At 41.9% G+C, this 19,018-nt stretch overlaps 1 protein-coding gene across 1 annotated transcript; it reads right to left on the reverse strand.

Annotated features, from left to right (window-relative positions):
- Positions 1 to 3,160: 3,160 nt before the first annotated feature.
- On the reverse strand, positions 3,161 to 7,808 carry bambia (BMP and activin membrane-bound inhibitor (Xenopus laevis) homolog a). Its single transcript, XM_085361922.1, has 3 exons — positions 7,283 to 7,808; positions 5,297 to 5,575; positions 3,161 to 4,455 (listed from the first exon to the last, which is right to left on the reverse strand). The coding sequence occupies exons 1-3, from the start codon at positions 7,356 to 7,358 to the stop codon at positions 4,040 to 4,042; spliced, it is 771 nt and encodes a 256-aa protein (XP_085218048.1). The 5' UTR covers positions 7,359 to 7,808; the 3' UTR covers positions 3,161 to 4,039.
- Positions 7,809 to 19,018: the final 11,210 nt, after the last annotated feature.

Below are 19,018 nucleotides of genomic sequence, written 5' to 3' on the forward strand. Positions count from 1 at the left end.
CATCGCCACGCACAGGTGTTAACAGGTTCCACGTGTGTTTACACTTCATATATTGTTCCACACATCGCTGCCGCCACAGTGGGCATACGGCTTTCCGGGACGCAGAGGCGGTGGTTCACACATTTCAGATTGTTAACCTTGCAGCAGGAAGGCTGCCCACCTGAGGATGGAGAACATTCAGGAGGCGGCATTTAAGATAAAAAGGGAAGGACGGTGAGATTTTCCGCTGGAAGCTGGCAACAATGTCATGGTGGTGGTTGTACTGGTGGCGGCGCTGGGGGCCGGCTTGAAGTCGTTTCCAAACAAATTGGGGCTCTTTTGATGCGGGCCAGTTGGCCACCTCATTAAATTTGCATGTGAATGCAGACAGCTTGACCGCCTAGCGCTGCACAAAAAGGCCGATGCTAATGACCATGCCTGTGTATGCCTCGTACTGTGGAAGCTGGAGCTGTGTGTGTGCATGTAATTAATTCCCAATGCTGCCAGATGCACAAAAGGGGAGTCCACTTGCTTATCCTCCTTTAAGGCTTACCTGAGGTGATTCCCTAACCTTCCTGTGGCTACCTGACACCCATTGGTGAGACAGCAAAGTGGGATCAAGCTAAAGAAAACAGCAGTCACATTAGGCAGGCCAGGCAAAGGACATTGTTATTATTACAAGGGTAATAGTCCTGGGGGAGGCCCTGAGCATGGGCTGAGCCTCGCTAATGCAAGCTGCCGTTAAGTGGTTAGCTGCTAATAGTGTTTTCCTGTCCTCCTAATGGAAAGAAACAAGGGTCAGTGCTCAACACACACTCACACACTTTTTAGCCAAGCGGACCTCCACTTTCAAAATACTTACAGGATGTCTTAATTGCATTGCCGTGGTAACACGAGAGCAATCACAAGGGTGTGAACTTTTCAACCCAAGCTTCTCCTGTCATCCTCCAGCATGACGCACGTGGCGCATAATACCCAGCCTGTTGCAAGTTCCCGTAGCGATCACTGCCACATTTGGACTTTTTAGAAATGTAAATATTCGGCGGGAGTTTAGAAAGTGCTGACCAGCAAGCGAGCCTGAGAGAAACCTGACCTCAGACTTCAAACAAGCTGTCAGAATCCAGCTTTTACCTTTTTTTCAGTTTGTATTCACGTTCTGCAAGAATTGAGCAGAAAAGCAATGCCTTTCTACAGCAGCCCGAATACTTTGTGACAGTGTCATCGCAGTCCCTTCAAAAGGGCTTTTATTCTGAAAGGGCAGGGGTGGAATCCAGTTTGGATTCAGGAGACAGACACTATCTCTACTTTTAAAATTAGGCTTAAAACTTTCCTTTTTGCTAAAGCATATAGTTAGGGCTGGACCAGGTGACCCCGAATCCTCCCTTAGTTATGCTGCAATAGACGTAGGCTGCTGGGGGATTCCCATGATGCATTGAGTTTTTCCTTTCCAGTCACCTTTCTCATTCACTATGTGTTAATAGACCTCTCTGCATTGAATCATATCTTCTTCCACAGCATGTCTTTATCCTGTCTTCCTTCTCTCACCCCAACCGGTCACAGCAGATGGCCCCGCCCCTCCCTGAGCCTGGTTCTGCCGGATGTTTCTTCCTGTTAAAAGGGAGTTTTTCCTTCCCACTGTCGCCAAAGTGCTTGCTCATAGGGAGTCATATGATTGTTGGGTTTTTCTCTGTATGTATTACTGTACGATCTACTGTACAATATAAAGCGCCTTGAGGCGACTGTTGTTGTGATTTGGTGCTATATAAATAAAATTGAAATTGAAATTAATTAAATATACTTATTCAAGTATTGTAAATTACTGGATTTCCATTTTACGCTATCCAGTGCTTCACAAAGACATTAAAAGCGATCTACAAAGACATTTGTGGCAGCCTGTGCTAACTCCTGGCACAGTCAGCAAATTTATATGAAACTGTGTGTGCACGCAAATGTCACATTTCAGTAACATTTAAAACATGTAAAATCTTAAATACACATGCTGCACTTGCATTGCCAGTGGTTGACCTCTTCCATTATGTTCTGCTACATCCTGTTTTCTGAGCATTAAAATCAACTTTTTAAAGTCTGATATTTTCCCCCTCTCATTTGTATGTAACACATCTAAATCACTTTCCTTCCACTAGTTGAGAGTCAGGTTACTTCAATTAGTAAAATGAAAAGAAAAATCACATTTCTCATGTAGTTGCTATATAATGCTTATAGCACACTGTCACAGCTGAAGTGGCTTTTTTGTTGTATCGAGGTCCTTGGTAGAGACTGAAGCCTGGACGGGATCCCTAAAATTAAGTTACTCTCCTTGGCACTCTCCTCTGCTCCTACGGGAACTAATTAGGAAAGTTATTTTAACTTTAAACTTTTAATTTCACTGGCCATTGGGAGATAAAAAATATGTACAAGTCAAATCTGGCAACCACTTAAAAACCAGTCTGATCACTGCACCACAAATGTTTTCAAAAGCCGTTTCACCTCTAGAATTATACTTCTCCCAAAATCTTTGTTATTGTGGACATCTCCCATAGATCAGGCTTCTTTAAGTGCTGCCTCTTTCTTTCTCTCCTATAATGTTTCTGTTCCAAACTAAGAGCTTTGCTGAACGGCACGTTGTAATTTGGGTGAACCAACCTTTTAACAACAAGGAATAACTATTATTGTTTTGGGGTTTTTTTTAATAATAATCCTGCAAAGCCAAAGATGAGTTTCCATCCACTGCTTCTCTGTTGTTTCCTACTAAAGACATACGTTTTGACATTTTTGTTTCAGAACAGCTGGACTCTGTAGTTTCAATAAATATCACAAAGAAGAGAAAAGATTTTTGTTAGGGTTAGGCTAACCCATCTTCAGCAGTGAACTGATACACCTTTGGTGCTCTGGTGAGCATTTGCAGCAGCAGGACTAAACGTGTAGGAGTGAGTTTGTGCTTCAATATTGCAATCCCTCCTCACTGATACTCTGCTGAACACAGACGGGGGAACTTGGGTGACTCTTACTGGCATTTAGAGTGGAGTATAGAAAAGAAACAGCTTTACGACTTCCTGTGTGAAGTGTAGCCCATGAGGAGGGAGTTATATGAAGCTGAAAACCTGACCTCTGCTGAGGGTTCAGGAATAACTGAGATAGATAGCATCTCTATGGTAAAACAAGACTTTACTGTTAGCTCCATTAGATACACACACGCACACACACACACACAGCATAAAGGCCACCCTAGCGCGTGCTTTTAACAAGATCTGATAGTCACTAAAAACTTCACAACAGCCCCAGCAGTGTGTCTGTAAGTTCACAGATGGTACATTTCAAAGCTGAATATGTAGCAAAAACAGAAGCGTGAATCGGCAAATAAATAAAAAGTCACTTTTAATGGAAGTTCTTCTTTCACACTCAATCAAGCTTATAGTCTGATCACAGAGAGAGATGTTGGACATTCACCCAGAATAAGACACACGCCGGTCAGTTTTATCAGACAAAAATATATATATTTAGAATCTTTACATTAAGCTTGAATCATGAAACATACACAGAGGAGTGCGCACACCTACAGCCAAACACTGATTTTTTTTTTTTTTTTTACTCCTCACACAAGTCATTTTATTTTGTACCCTGGTGTCAGTGTTGAGTTGTTGTCTTAAGCAATGATGGGTTTTTTTGTTGCTGTTGTTGTTGTTTTTTACAAATGTGCAAATAAGACAGATTTGGAATCCTTCAGCGCTCAGTGTAAAAATAAAACAGTCCAGGATCCTCGGGAGCGGTGACAGAGCTCTCACTCTACCTCAGCCCTGCCCTCTCAAGTTTAAATACAGCTCCTCGTTGCTTCGCCTTTCATTTTCAAGTAAAGTGCTCCTCTAGCAAAAACCACAAGGCATGAGATCAGTCTCGTATTTTTTCGCTGATGTTTAAAAAACAAACAAATTGAAAAACAACCCAAAGGACAAAAAATGTGGGAATGTCTTTTTAAAGTACAAAAGAGCCAAAGCCAACAATTGAGAGGCAGTCCTGGCTGTTTCTTGGAGGTGTCAGTCATTCAGTTCCCAGCAGGAACTGGTCATACAAACTCCAGCTTGCCGTGGCCACTGTACATCCCCCAGTGCACCAGAGACAGGATCTTGTCGTTGCCTAGGTCAGCCTGCCTCATCTTGTCGCAGGTCAGACAGCAGTTCTCGTGGCCCGTCACAGGTACCATGCACTCCAGGTCCAGCTTGGCCACGTGTCCCTTCTTGGTGTGGTGGCCGTGGAAGCTGTAATGGAGCCGCGACAGCATCTGCTGCCGCTGGTCCTGCAGCCGCTTGTTCTCGCTGCGCAGCATCCGTAACGCCAGCATGATGAGCAGGACCAGGATGAGGCCGCCAGCGATCGGCACAGCGATCACAGCCGCACGGAACCACACTTCTTTGGCTGAGGTCAGCTCCTGAACCCGGGTCACCAGGTTCCTGTTGTTGCTGTCTGGCTGGTAGCGGCCATCTGCACACACGCATGGAAAAAAATAAAATAAAATAATCTGGTTAAATGCATGCTCATATGGTTTCCACTGCTCCATAGAGCCTGGTCTTAAAGCAAGTGATTATGTTTGAACTGCTGTTTGGAGCTTAATGAGAAGGAGCTGCTCTACTCGCCAGTCATGCCAGTAAAGTAACCGCAAAGAGGGAAAATAAGACAGACAGACAGACGCGAACGCACAAGTCAGAAAGGCCAGCAGGGGCAAAAACAAATGAGTCACCTTGTCCCGAACTGAGAGCCAGAAATTAATTTGAGCTAATAAACTATAGTCTGCTGTGCTCGGGTTCACGCAGGAGAGCTGCCGTCCTTCCTCTCTGACTTTTCGTGCACCTTTTCATGACTCTATAAGCTGATGTTTCTGCCCAACATGCATATTCATTCTATGAGGCACATTCCAGCTCAGTGGGAAAATTACATGGTGCACACATAATAAAAAAAGAAAAAAAAGAAAAAGATTATATCTGATCTCTTTCCAAGTGCTTAAAGGTAAACGGGCTGCTCCCTGCCTTCCCAGGCACAGAGCTGGAACCCATTAAAAGTCAAACCAAAGTTCTATTAAGCTTGGGGTGGGGGGGCAGAAGGGGGCAAGGGTGGTCTGAATATCCTTAAACATCAAGTGTTTAAAGAACATTAAAGCTCAATGTATTGCTCCTGGAACTAGATGGAGGAAAACATGGGAGTATTTGCTGAAGAGGACTCGTAAAATCCCTCCACAGAGTGCCATCGTTTCTAAAAACGTAGCTACAGTCTAAAAACAAACATCCCGACAGCCAGTAGCTCAGCTCCGCTACCCTGTTTTACTTACCTGTCGAGTCTCTGGTGTGCGCCAGGTCATGTAGGCCCCTGTAGTTGCACATGTCATCATGGCAGCACTCCAGTGTTGCCGCCCTGCTGAGAGCATCCAAGGCCCTTTGGCTGCTGCAGACATCCGCAGCATTGGCAATGGGGTCTAAACACCCATGGGTGAGTGGAGAGTTGGCGTTGAGCGGGTCCAGCACCTTGGTGAAGCAGGCGTTCAGCTCTGATTTGCACATGTATCCGGTGGCCACACAGTGCGGCGCATCACAGTAGCACCTAATTTCTCCTAAAAGTGGGGAAAAAAGGCAGCGTTAGGGGAACCTGTGCTGACATTAATCCGCTCAAGGTTTCAGAGTCACCATGGCTATTTTGTCTTTAACGTCCAACCATGTGAATATAAAACTCGTATAGTTTGCAGCTGATTTTCTCCGTGTTTTTATCAAACTCATGCTGGCTTCTATTTTACACCAACTGTAGTTCAACTTTTCCCATAGTGGTATACCCTGCTTTTATTTTGAAGTACTGCTCTAAAAGTATCTGTTAAGCCCTGCATTAAACAACCTGGTAACTTTTGAAGAGATCACAGGATTTTTTTTAACCTGTTCACCTGTCACACCTTCATTTAAGAGCATCCCGTTTAAATGGTTCTTTTTCTCTGTATTCTAAAACAGGAAGCACGTAGCTTGTAATTAGTGGGTTGTCTCAAACGTCAATTTCTTTCAACCTAAATGAAAATTAGTAAAGAGAGGAAGAGATTTTTTTTTTACCTGCAAACTTTCTCCCCCATCCAAAGTTTGCATGCAAAATTGCCTGGGGGTATTGGTATGGGTGTGGTGGTTGGGTGCGGGAGCTCTGAGGTCCCATCTAAGGAGCCTCCAGCAACCTTATCATTAAGGCAACCTGCTCTTACACGGGCCCACTCATTACTTCATCCAGGGCTCCTTTCTCAAAACAGAAATCTGGGCCAAGGATCTGCCCGAACAAAACAGAACCACTGAAACACATATTTATCAACTTAGTTTGCCTTTGATGCCCTCTGTTACTGTTATTATTATAAGTATAAGGACCACTGCAGGACGACCAATGTAAATGTCATTTCACATACTCCGTGACTGCTTTATTTTGAGGAAAATTATCAGAGCTCCACATATAAAGACTTCCCTTAAGCTTTTATGTGCTGGACTCAGGAACAAAACCTGGAATGAGAGAGCTAAAAAGCCCGAAAGTCTGTGACTGCACCAACTTAGCAGCGCAGGAACACATTCATCAGATCAGTGTTTTCCCTGTGAATGATTGGAGCGGTGGGGCCCAGGCAGGTCATTTGGAGAATATTTCATTAGAAAGGAGAGGCCCCTTTGTGGACTGAGGGGGTGGTGTACTGAAGCTTTTCTAGCCCTGCTAAGTCTCGTATGAATGGCAGCTACAACATTAGTGGAGTTATTAAGTGTAGCCTAGCAGCTAAGAACTGTATTACACACTTGAGGATTAATCACAGTGTATTACTATTATATTAATAACAGTGCATAGAGGTTAGGTCTTATTAAAAATTTGGTTTTAACTGAAAAAAGGTATGTCATGCCTTCAGAAAAAAAAGAATAATAATGAGGGCAGAGGTAGTTATTGTTGTTTCCGCTGCTGTTATTAAGTTTTCTCTTCTTTTTTTTAAAGGGGAGGTATGACTGAATAAAATAAACTGAAATCTGAAGACGACTGGAAGAATAATATGTTTATTACGAAAAAAAACCCCAGTAATAAACAAACGCGTTTATGATTCCCCTCATTGGTAAAGTACGACTTTATGACCAAATGTTAAATCATTTTCTTGCTAATTATGACGGGTTTTCCCCGCAAACACTGGCGCGAGCGTAAGCTGCCCCGCAGAAGCCTGGAGCCGTCGACTGAGGGTTAAGTTCAGCCTCGTTTTTATCGCTTCAAAACACTGTTTATCCTCTTTTGAAGAAGCCAACAAACACGCATCAAAGTCCACACGTACCTTTGGTCAGAAGAACGGCCATGGCACAGAGTTCCAATTGTAGCCAAATGGAAATGAAACTGGACTGGCGATCCATTTACACCAAATTACTGCACAAGAAGAGTCCTCATATATCCAGTAGCAGCAGCAGAAGAGTCCGCTGGGCAGAAAGCAGCGCGAGAAAAAAAAAAAGATTTACATGAAGCTATGGCGAAAAATGAAGCCTTCGTGGGGTCGGAACGCGGTAGCTCACGATCCTGACTGGAACACCAAAGAAAAGGGGGAAAAAAACACCCCAAAATGTCTCCTCTCCCGCATGGAGCCACCGAGACCCTCGCGAATTTGTTACCGGAGCGCACAAAATACAGCAGCCTCTTCTTCAAGCCCAGAAACAAAAGAAAAGATATATACTCCGTTGAACAGAGTGAAACCGAGTCATAAAGTTGTCAGTGCTGGTCTTCATCTGTCTCGCTCTGCAGCCGGTCACGTCGAAGCATCACTTTTGTATTCCACGACTGAGAAACAAACACTAAACACGGACAACTCCGCTGTGCCAAAGACTACAAGGGACAGGCACGATCGAGCAGAAATAGCTGTGGTCAGTCAGAGCTCCGCCTCCTCTAATCTGATTGGCCAGCCTACCGAGAAAGAAGTTAGTGATAGGACGTACAATAAAGCATCCGGTGGCTCTTTTCAAAATAAGGCAAAAAATATAAAGTATTTTAAAAAAGGAAAGTACTATTAAAAAAAGAAGAGAATGAGAAAAATTAAGATATTAAGATAAATTATATGAATAAATTCTATGTATAAATTACATGAAATGGACACTAAACATAAAGCATGTTTTATTATCGATCTATGTAAAACAAATGGGATCTCCTATTATTAGTGCATTACTAAATAAATAAGCAGATGCAGTTACACTGGTAATGGAAGGATAATGTTAACAGAAAATTTTAATGTTACGCATCGTGCCATTAATATGTTAAAACTTAAACACTATACTTAAAAAAACCCATAGCATTCTTTTAGATTTTTTTTAGGTTTTGCACAGTCATCTTGAGGAATTATTATTATATGATTTATTTTCTCCTAATGTTCCAATCAGGTAGCCCCTGAAGATTTATTCTCTAGACATAATCAACTTGTTTCCGGTCTCACACTGCTTATTCTTCTGTAGCTTGATCACTCTGAAGCTTTCATTCATCGTTCTTTATTTCCATAATAAAGTATCCCATTTATCAGTAGTGGATGCCATTGGTCCGGGCAGCAGTCACTCCAGCAGGTTAACAGCTGTCCCGCACACAGTCATACTGTCGCCTGATGATAATGCAGGTCTTGGACTATTATCTGTGTTTTCAGTGTTATGGGTGCAGCCGATATGTGATGTAATCCTCCCCACTTTTTTCCAAATTTGGATGATATAAATTACCCAAAACTTACCCAAGAGTACTGACAGATTCTTCATTGAGCACAAGTAAGTGCATTGTAAAACAGCCGTGTGTGCAGTGTGGACAGTCGCAGATACCTGCAGGGTGATCCCGATGGCAGCCAGGTTGACGCCGCGATGAGCCTCTCCCCTTCAGGCCATCACACTGCTGCTGCTGCAGGAAAGAGCGGACAGTCAGAGAAATTAGCAATCCAAAAAAGCACATGGCGCCACCGAGACGGCTTGCGCACACACACACACACCCTGGACGCACGCACACAGTACACATTTACCCATTAACAACCGACAATGCAAAACATAGGTGTGCGCGCAAGCTTCATCCGCAGATGGTGTCTGTATTAAATTAAAAAAAGAAGAAGAAGAAAAAGAAGAAACAAACAAACAGATGATGCGTGTTAATAATCTCACGCATTTGTTAAGCATGCTTTCATTCATGTAATGACTCATTAAGCGCAGAAATAAAACATCCGCAGGCGGTTTGCGGCCAACAGACAACAGGAGGATACTGCCTCAGGCAACACAGGAGATCACACACACACACACACACACACACACACACACACACACACACACACACACACACACACACACACACACTGCTATTAAAGTAATTATCTGCAATTCCACAGAGGCGCCAGTCCACGGCTGGCGTTACATCATTTATCTGTAACTGTGGAGTGCGTGAAATGGGTGCAACGGGACAAAGGTAGTAGTTCAGAATTCTGGAAGCTTTATTCATCTGAAGTCCTCGTAAAGTTTGTGATGCTGGGCAGAAATGCTAAGGCACCTCTTCTCCCCATGAAGTGCTGTTTCTCTGACCTTAACTCCTGCTAACAAGAAACATGAGAAATTTTCGTTTTCAGTCAAATATGAAGGGAAATTCACCTTTAATATCCCAGCTGCATTATTTCCCCCTTCTTAAAGTCTGTCTGTACTTGTGCTTGATGGACAACTATCATCCCCTGGTGGTCGAAGCTGTTAAGGACAATTTTACGTTACAAAGTGACAGTGCCCTAAACAACGTAGGCAGTTTAGTGGTTCACACATTTGCTTCAAAAGCCGAAGGTCGAATTTCGAGATATTAAAGGTCCTTTTTGTAATTACCTTCAGACAATTTAAATAAAACTTCTACCATCAGCTGTAGTAATTTACCACTGAGGGCTGAAATGTTTTTGGATGTTTGTTGCTATTCTTTTAACTTTTACTACTTCTTTTTGGATTTCTAACAACAACAACAACAACAACAACAACAACAACAATAAGAAGAAGAAGAAGAACAACAACAACAACAACAACAACAACAACAATAATAATAATAATAATAATAATAATAATAATAATAATAATAATAATAATCTGCTCTTAATGGCTTGGCTGGTAAAATAAAAAAATATACTGACTCACTTGCACATGTTCTTCACATTCTGTTTATGGCTTTTGTTAATTTTGAAAGGTTTTAAAAATGTAAAAAAAATTAGTTTCCAGTAAGTACCTTTAAGGGTTAGTCTTAATTAAACCTATTCAACAAGCTCTGAATTCTACATTTCCATAGAAGACAGATGGAGTTGTGTCTGTTTGCATATAGCAAGTTGGATTATACCAATGCAGAGACTACAACGACATCTGATGGGGAGGGGAAGGGGGGGGGAGAAAAGGGAGAAACAAGGAATCACTGGTCATCATTACCATGTAAAGAACAAATGCTGATTGGTTTGGAAGTTTAAGAGGAAAGGGAGTGAAGCACTTACAAGTAGAAAGAGTGTGAAACGGAGAGTTTTAATTGTCTATGTATAACATGTGAGAGTCTATTTAGTAGCATAAGCTGCCTCATACATAACCAGGGAGGTGTACAGCAGGGTTTCAGAAGGGTTTGGAGTAGCTATGGTATTTAACACAAAAGCATAAATCTTGTTTCAATTTCCCTCTAGTACAGGAAAACATTCACATTTAGTGGCTAAGTCAAATAGCACAAACACACAGAAAGAGCAGGCCACATCACCAGATGTTCCACATATTTTTGACACAGCCCCATGCTGACAGTACACAGCTACAACATGTAAACATGATGTCTGCAAAGCTCTGCATAGCACCCATCCTGTTCTGTTTATAAAGGTCTCAGGGGGTCTGGAGCCTGTCCCAGCTACCATAGAGTGAGAGGCAGGGTAAACCTTGGACAGGTGTCAGTTTGATGCAGGGATAACACAGAGAGACTATTTGCACTCACATTCATACCTAATGGCAATTACCAATGAACCTAACCCCACTAATTGCATGTCTTTGGACTGTGGGAGGAAGATGGAGTACCCAGAAAAAAAACCATGCACACACAGCTATAGTTACGTCCATAAATATTTAGACAGAATCATTTTTGTTTTTTCTAATTTTGGTTCTGTAAATTACCACAATGAATTTTAAATGAAACAACTCAGATTTTCAGGACTAAACAAAAAGACTGCATGAAATTGAGAGGTACTAAATCATTTTTAACCCCCCCCCCCCCCCCCCCCCCCCCTTCATTTTAGGGGCTCAAAAGTAATTGGACAAATGAAATAAATGAAATTATGTAATGTCAACTTATAATACTTTGGTTGAAAACCCCTTGCCGGCACTGACAGACTGAAGTGTTGAACTCATGGACATCACCAGATGCTGGGTTTCCAACTTTTAAATGCTCTGCTAAGCCTTTACTCCAGTGGCTTTAAGTTGCTGTTTGTTTGTGGGCCTTTCTATCTGAAGTTTAGTCTTCAACAAGTAAAATACACGCTCATCTGGGTTAAGATCAGGTGACTGATGTGATCATTCAAGAGTAATCCACTTCTTTGCTTTAATAAACTCCTCGGTTGCTTTGGCTGTATGTTTTGGGTCATTGTCCATCCATATAATTAAACACCACCCAATCAGTTTGACTGCATTTAGCTGGATTTGAGCAGTATGTCTCTGAAAACCTCACAATTCAATCAGCTGCTTCTGTCCTGTGTCACATCATCAGTAAACACTAGTGTCCCAGTGCCACTGGTAGCCATGCACAACCAAGCCATCACACTGCCTCCGTCGTGTTTTACAGATGATGTGCTACTCTTTGGATCGTGAGCTGTTCCATGGCTTCTCCATACTTTTTCCATCTGTCCAAAGAATGTGGTGGCTTTTTGAGATGTATTTTAGCAAAGTCCAATCTAGTCTTTCTATTCTTGAGGCATATGAGTTGCTTGCACCTTGCAGTGAACTGTCTGTATTTACTTTCATGCAGTCTTCTCTTTATGGTAGACTTGGATAATGATACCTTCTGGAGAGTGTAGTTCACTTGGTCGGCCATTGTGAAGGGGTGTCTCTTCACCTTGGAAATGATTCTGTGATCATCCACCACTGTTGTCTTCTGTGGTCATCCAGGTCTTTTTGTGTTGGTGAGCACACCAGTGCTGTCTTTCTTTCTCAGGATGTACCAAACTGTAGGTTTTGCCACTCCTAATATTGCAGCAATTTCTCGGAGCTGTCTTTGAAGCTCAAGGATGGCTTGTTTCACCTGCATGGAGAGCAGGTTTGACCGCATGTTGTCTGTTTACAGCAAATTCTTCCAAGTGCAAGCATCATACCTCAAATCAACTCCAGGCCTTTTATTTACTTAATTGATATTGACACAACCAAGGAATTACCCACACATGTCCATGAAATAGCTTACAAGTCACTTGTCCAATTACCTTTGGTCCCTTTAAAAAAGAAGCTGCACATGTTAAGGAGCGGAAACTCCTAAACTCTTCATCCAATTTGAATTTGGATAGCATCAAGTGAAAGCTGAGAGTCTACACATTATATCCATGTCCATTATGTAACTATAATTGGTATACGTTTCAGTAGGTCTTGATAAACTTTTAAAATTGTATATAATTTATATAGTGTGGAAAAAATAGTGTGGCAGCTTTGGTTGTTCATAGCTGTTCATATACAGTCTATGATCCAGACCTAGGCCAAGATAATCCTAATGAGATCACTATAGCAACAGCTAGGCATTTCATAATTGGTTATATGCTTTATACATGGATGTGGGGGTGTCAGAAGTGAGCTGTGAGAGGTGTTGTTGTGAGCTTGTCCCCAGCCCCCCACACAGTAGCAGTAAGAAAACAAAACTGTGTGTCTTCTCCTGCAGAGAAGGTGCGCGTCAAAGGGATTTAGGGGAGGGGAGAGGGGCATTTCATGTAAGTGCTCTTTTAAGGGTGTGATCGTGCCCCACAGGTAGCGTCTGCTTTCACACATTAGGAGAGACTTGTAGGTGTGACCTGCTGCAGAAAGGACAGGCTTTGCTTAATAAAAGCCACATTGCTGCTGAGGCAGAGGGAGCAGAGGGCTAACTGGGGTCTAATTTCACTCTTAAAAAGTACATTTTAAGCCGAGCTCCCTAAGGAGGCCCAAGTGATTTCACTCAAATATCACTGATTTCATGAACAGCTCAGTGAACACTTCCGTCTGGATAGACAGCCTTCCTCTAACACCTCCTCTGGTGCTTCCTCTTCTCACTTTGAAGTGAGCCATATCGATGTCTGTGAAGAGTCACAGACAGGCAGACTGTCTCTTTCTTTCGTGATCTAGTTTACTCTCCTCAACATAATATTGTCTGCTCCTGAGAGCCTTCTGTGGAAAGAGAGGAAAGAGAGGCACGGGGAGACTGCTCACAGAAGCTTTGTTATTCTGGGTTGGGTCCAAGGGGCTACACTCCCCAGCACTCTGGGTGGGCTTGTTTTATCCACAGGGGCGGATCTAGAGAAATTTTCTTAGGATAGCATGGAAATCAAACAGAGTGGCAAAATCAAAGCCATTTTTTCACACACATGCAGGTGTTACATTCTGTAATATGAATTATATATGGTAAAAAAAAACAAAAAAGCATCAAATACAGTAGGAATACACATTTCATATAAATATAGCCTGTAACTTTATTTTCTTTAACCTACATAATTAAACATTTCAGTTACATAAAACATGTGGATTTTGATTTGATGTACTGTATAGCCTATATAATAAATAAGTATGTAGTCCAATAAGTGTAAAATCTAGAGAGCTACACAAACCCAAGTCTGACTTCAGTCTCAGACTCTGAACTGTCTGAACTGCACTGTTACCCTTTTTCCACCAAAAATTTAAACTTAGCTTTCCATGATTTATTGGGTTAACCCTCTGGGTCCAGGATACATTGGTCATTTTTGACTACTTTTTATTTTACCTTTGTTTGGTATCATACTCTTCAGCACTATCACACATGTCTGAATTTACAGTTATTTTTTCTGAAAACCACACAAAACTGAGTAGGAAAAAGTTATAGTTTTTATTGTAAAAACCACAAACATGTTTAGTGAATGATTTTCTTAACTTGAAATGCAAATATACATCGTAAATTTTAAAAACGCATGCACTAATTTAGTAAACAATAAAGTTATATACAAATATTACCTAAAATAAATTCAGCTACTGCATCTGGCGTTGTTGTACAACCATTTAAAAATTCTACTAAAACTAAAATTAGAGAACAATAAGATGACACACAAATCGGCCTGGCTAAGTCTCCATGTGATACTATGTAATATATTTAGTTTAAGAATTTATAGGCAATGTTTATTGTAGCTGGGCTCAAAGTGTTAATGCTAGCTTATTTTAATAAACAGCACTGTGATATGCAAAACTGGGGTTGCAAGAGATCATTTTAGGGTGGCACAAGCCACCCCTGTAGATCTGCCCCTGTTTATCCAGACTGTTTGAGACAGCAAGCTGATGACATTCACCTTTGATTTTTACCTGTTTAATCGCATCTTCCACTTTCCTCATGCTGCTCTTACTTTTAGCGTACAGCAATGTAGAGTAGAGAGGGGGGTAAGGTTTGTGTGCATTTCCCCCCTTTTAAATGATGTGTAGCAGTAAACAGTAGATCTTTAATACAGATGTGCAGAGCTGACTGGGTTTGATTTATTAAAACAGTCATGAGAGGCCAGAAACGCTACAGGATAAAATGAAGACAAAAAACAAATCGATAAAATAAAAAGTATATAGAGGTTGTTTTTTTTTTAAAAGTAATCCAAGTCACATGTATATATCCTTTAGATAAAAAAGGCAGATCAAAAAATTACAGAACAGTACAAGACTGGCAAATAATTACTTTAGATTTTATGAAAACAAATAAGGAATAAAATGCAGGAAATTTAAAGGGTGGAAAATAGCTTTCTTTGATGCTGAAATAGAGTTGTCTCCCTGTCAATAAAACAAGAATATTATTAGATGCATAAAAATATGTATTGGTTATGACAAAATAAGAGCTCTGAGCCGTCACACTGTTTTTAATAACGAGATGAGAAAGCAGATGCTGCCCTCTGCAGGCAGCTTAGAGCTTCAGCAGTAAGTTCAAACTAAGCAAGGCACAAAGTCTGGAGCCATTCTTCATTTCTTTGTTTTCATAGAAAAATAGGAAATAGGTGCATTAAACATTGTAAAACATATATTGGAACAAATAGCACAAAAAAACCCAAAAGAAAGCAAAAAAAACAACTTGTTTTCAGTTCTGAACCTGAATGAATTCAAAGCCAGTATTTGGCTGTTGACCTGTTTATTCTTCAGAACACCCTGAAGCCCTTTGGGCAGGCTGGCATGTTTTTGTGTGGTCCTCATGAAGAGTTCTCCAGCCTTCTCAAAGGACATGCAAAGCTCTTCTTTGCCTTTTGTTCTTTTCTCTGCCAAGATGATCCAGCACCGCTTCAACAGTGTTGATATCCAGGGAAGCCAGTCCATGACTGATAGTGTTCTATTGTGCGTTTGTGTCCAGGTATGGTTTAACTGTATTGGCAGTGTTAGGGATCATTGTCATGCTGAAAAATGAAGCTGTTGCCAATCAGATGTTTTCCACATGGTATTAAATGGTGGATCAAAATCAGATTTTTCTGCGTTCATCAGGATCCCCAACGCCACTGGCTGTAATTTAGCCAGAGGCCATGGAAGAGCCTCCACCCTTGTTTTACTGATTGTTGTTTCCTGACCCCCTCCATACATATTCATGACAATTTTAGTCACAAACGTCAGTTACTCCCAAAGAACTGATGTGCAAGATGGCATACCTTGGCCTTTCCTTCCTTAAAACTGCTTCTTGGCAGCCACTCTTCCACTGAGACCATCACTGATGAGGCTTCAGTGAACAGTAGATGAAAGAATTGAAGTTCCTGTGTCAGGTTCTTGCCGGATATTTTCCTCTTTCTTAAGGTCATGACTTTCAGGTACTGTTCATCTTTTGTAGTTAGTGTTTTCAGGCCGGCCACTTCTTCTCATCTTGCATTTGTCCAGTTTCCTCACATTTTAACAACACACTACACACCATGGTGAAACATGCTAAGTGTTCAGCTAATAGCTCTTTGGGAATTGCTTTGTTGGTGTAAAAATATTGTTTTATGACTGTTAGACTTTGGTTATTGTTGGTATTTATTGCTCGAATGATTCTGAAGGGAGTGTTAAAGGGACTTTTAAAAAATCCTCTAAAAACCACCAAGAACAGAACTGAAAATGAATGGAAAATTCAGACAATGTATAAAGGAAAATGATGAAAGATCCTCAGAAAGCCTGCTATTGCTAAGCACTTTAAAAGATTACAGGAAAAACTTCTGTGATGTTCCGTGTCCCAGTAACTAGTTTTGGTAGTTGGAGATTGAACCACCAGGGTCTCGTACCTTGGCAGCCTCCCAGCAGGTTATGGATGGAGAGGCCATGTAGAAAGACTTTGGGACTGCCTCGACGAAATTCTGGCAAACCCTCAGGTGACTCCGGTGGGAAAACCTGTCCTCTACCTGGACTGTGCGGGTGGAGCGCTGCGGACTTCAGCTGAGGATATTGTCAGGCGGTGAAAGGAATACCTCGAGGACCTCCTTAATCACACTGGCAGATCTACCATAGAGGAAGCAGAGTCTGGGCACGAGGAGAACATCATCATCTATAGGGGAATCACACTCCTAAGCCACTTCTGGAATATCTATGCCAGGGTGCTAGAGTCGTCTGCTAGTCAAACCTGTGATACAGAAGGAATAATGGGGGTTTTGTCCCAGCCACAGAACACCAGACCAGCTCTTTACCCTCTGGAGGATACTTGAGAGTATGGCCAACAAGTCTACACACGTTTTGTGGTCTCTTGGAGTGTCCTGTGCTTGCTTCCTCGGGAGTAAGGGGTGTTATTCTAATAAAACTATTGCAAGAGCTTGGTCCGCATAGCCAACAATAAGATTTGGTGCAAGGCTTCCACTTGGATGGCCTAAGAGTCTCCTCTGCTTTTGATGTGGTTCTGTTGACTTCATCAGGTGGTCACCTCCAGCTCGCACTGTTCCCAGCCGAGTGGGAAGCGGCAGGAATGAGACTCAGCACCTCCAAGTCTGAGGCCATGGTCCTCATGGTATCCAATGGTCCAGTTGAGGTATGTCCTTACCCTCACCCTGTGGTCGTGAGCTTTGGGCAATGACTGCAAGAACGACACCACGGATACATACGGCGGAAATGATCTTTCTCCATGGATAGCCTCTCACGTCTCATAGGGTGAGACGTTGGACCATCCAGGAGGGGCACAGAGGAGAGCTGCTCCTCCACATCAAAAGTAGCCAGCTGAGGTGGTCGGGCATTATCCTCCACAGCAAGTCCAATATTTACCGAAGAGTTAAAATCCTGCTCTTGGACTGGTCTCACATTTTCAAGGTTTTTTTGGGTTTTTAAAAAAAATTATCAATATTGTCGTATCCCAAACAATTACCAACCTTCAACATTTTACACAGTTACAATAGACAGCTTAAAAAAAAAAAAAAATAATAAAAAAAAAAAAAAAATCCTGTTGATGTGTTTGACTTTATGTCACATATTTGATCAACAAGCTTTCACGTGTTGGGCAATGACCGCAAGAACGAAAGAAATAAAAGCACAAGATGGGATCAGAGTCTACACAGCTGACTGGTAATCTTATTGCTGAGCTCCAGTTTGCAATTGACTGGTGTGTTTGATTGCAGATGCATTTAAGAGCATCTACTGTGAGCCACAGCGGGTTGTTAATTCGGCTCAATCACTGAACAAAACGAGACAGGCACAGTTCATCCCAGTTTACATGTTTACTTAACCATCAGGCGTTTCACGTCAGAGTTAAATGAAAGGAGGAAAATTAAGCTTGCAGCACCATCAAAAACCCAAGAACAACATGGCCCTGGAAAGGCATATTTTATTTCATTTGTCAATATACTTCAGGAAACAATATACAAAGCAATGATGTGGTCACCTTTTACTGAATGTGTGGTGCAGTTCACTTATCAATAGATAGTTATGGTGGGAGAAATAAACAGGCCTTTGCAACTGAGGACCCTGCTCTTCAACAGTGGGAAGCAAACAAACGAGAGGGGAGCAGGGCAGGGGAGGACGGGGACGTGCCAGAAAAATCGAGTGTGTGTGTCACATGCTTGTTGAAGATAATCTTGTTGGGATTAAAAAAAACAAAGTGGGTTCAACAGGTGAATGAGGCTTAAGACTTTCAACAAGGCACTAGCAAATGAACCAAACCTAACACTCCAAGGAAATAACCAGTGCTCGCTTTAGTTTAACATGTTTATTACAATACACACATTTCACATTTGACCTCTTGTTACCCTGCACTAACTCAAGAGGTGCTCCACATACACACCCACCCGCCTGCCTCTGACCCGCTCACAGTTGTGATACATCTCCTAACCTTGGGTGCTTTTGGGAAAAGAGAAAAAACCCAAACAAAAAAAAACAAAAAGTGTGGATATTGTCATGATTTAGCTCTCATCACAACAACTCTTTATAAATAAACCCTTTTCTTATGTTTAATTAAAACTGCACTGCTATTAGCAACTGTACAAAGGAATGAACCAGTGATGACACCTGAATGTAAAAAACAGGAACAGAAACAGTGGGAGGGTGCGGGAGAAAAAAAAACGGAGGGGTGTGATGTCTCAGGAGGAGGTGAGGCAGGGCAGAGGCCAGGGGAGTGGAGCGGGAATGGTCCAAAGCAGCACGCCATCATGTCTTTTTTTCCCCCCCCCCATCACTCACTCATCACACCATCAGGCACTGTTTATTTTCAGACTGGGAAATGCAGGGCCACCAGAAAGCTGCAAAACGAATCAGTGAACCACTGGAAGCACAGACCACACAGAGGGGATGTCTGCCACGCCTAAGTACATGTTACAGTTCACCACGAGAGGGTGGAAGGAAGAGAATCTAGACAGAGTAGATTTGAAGAAAAAAAAAAATTAAAAATTAAAATAAAACCCAAACTACATCGACGACAGTGTGTT

Source organism: Diplotaxodon limnothrissa, linkage group LG9 (assembly GCF_057381915.1).
Source record: "Diplotaxodon limnothrissa isolate DT_005_m linkage group LG9, D_limnothrissa_male_GT1.1, whole genome shotgun sequence".
Taxonomy (NCBI): Eukaryota; Metazoa; Chordata; class Actinopteri; order Cichliformes; family Cichlidae; genus Diplotaxodon; species Diplotaxodon limnothrissa.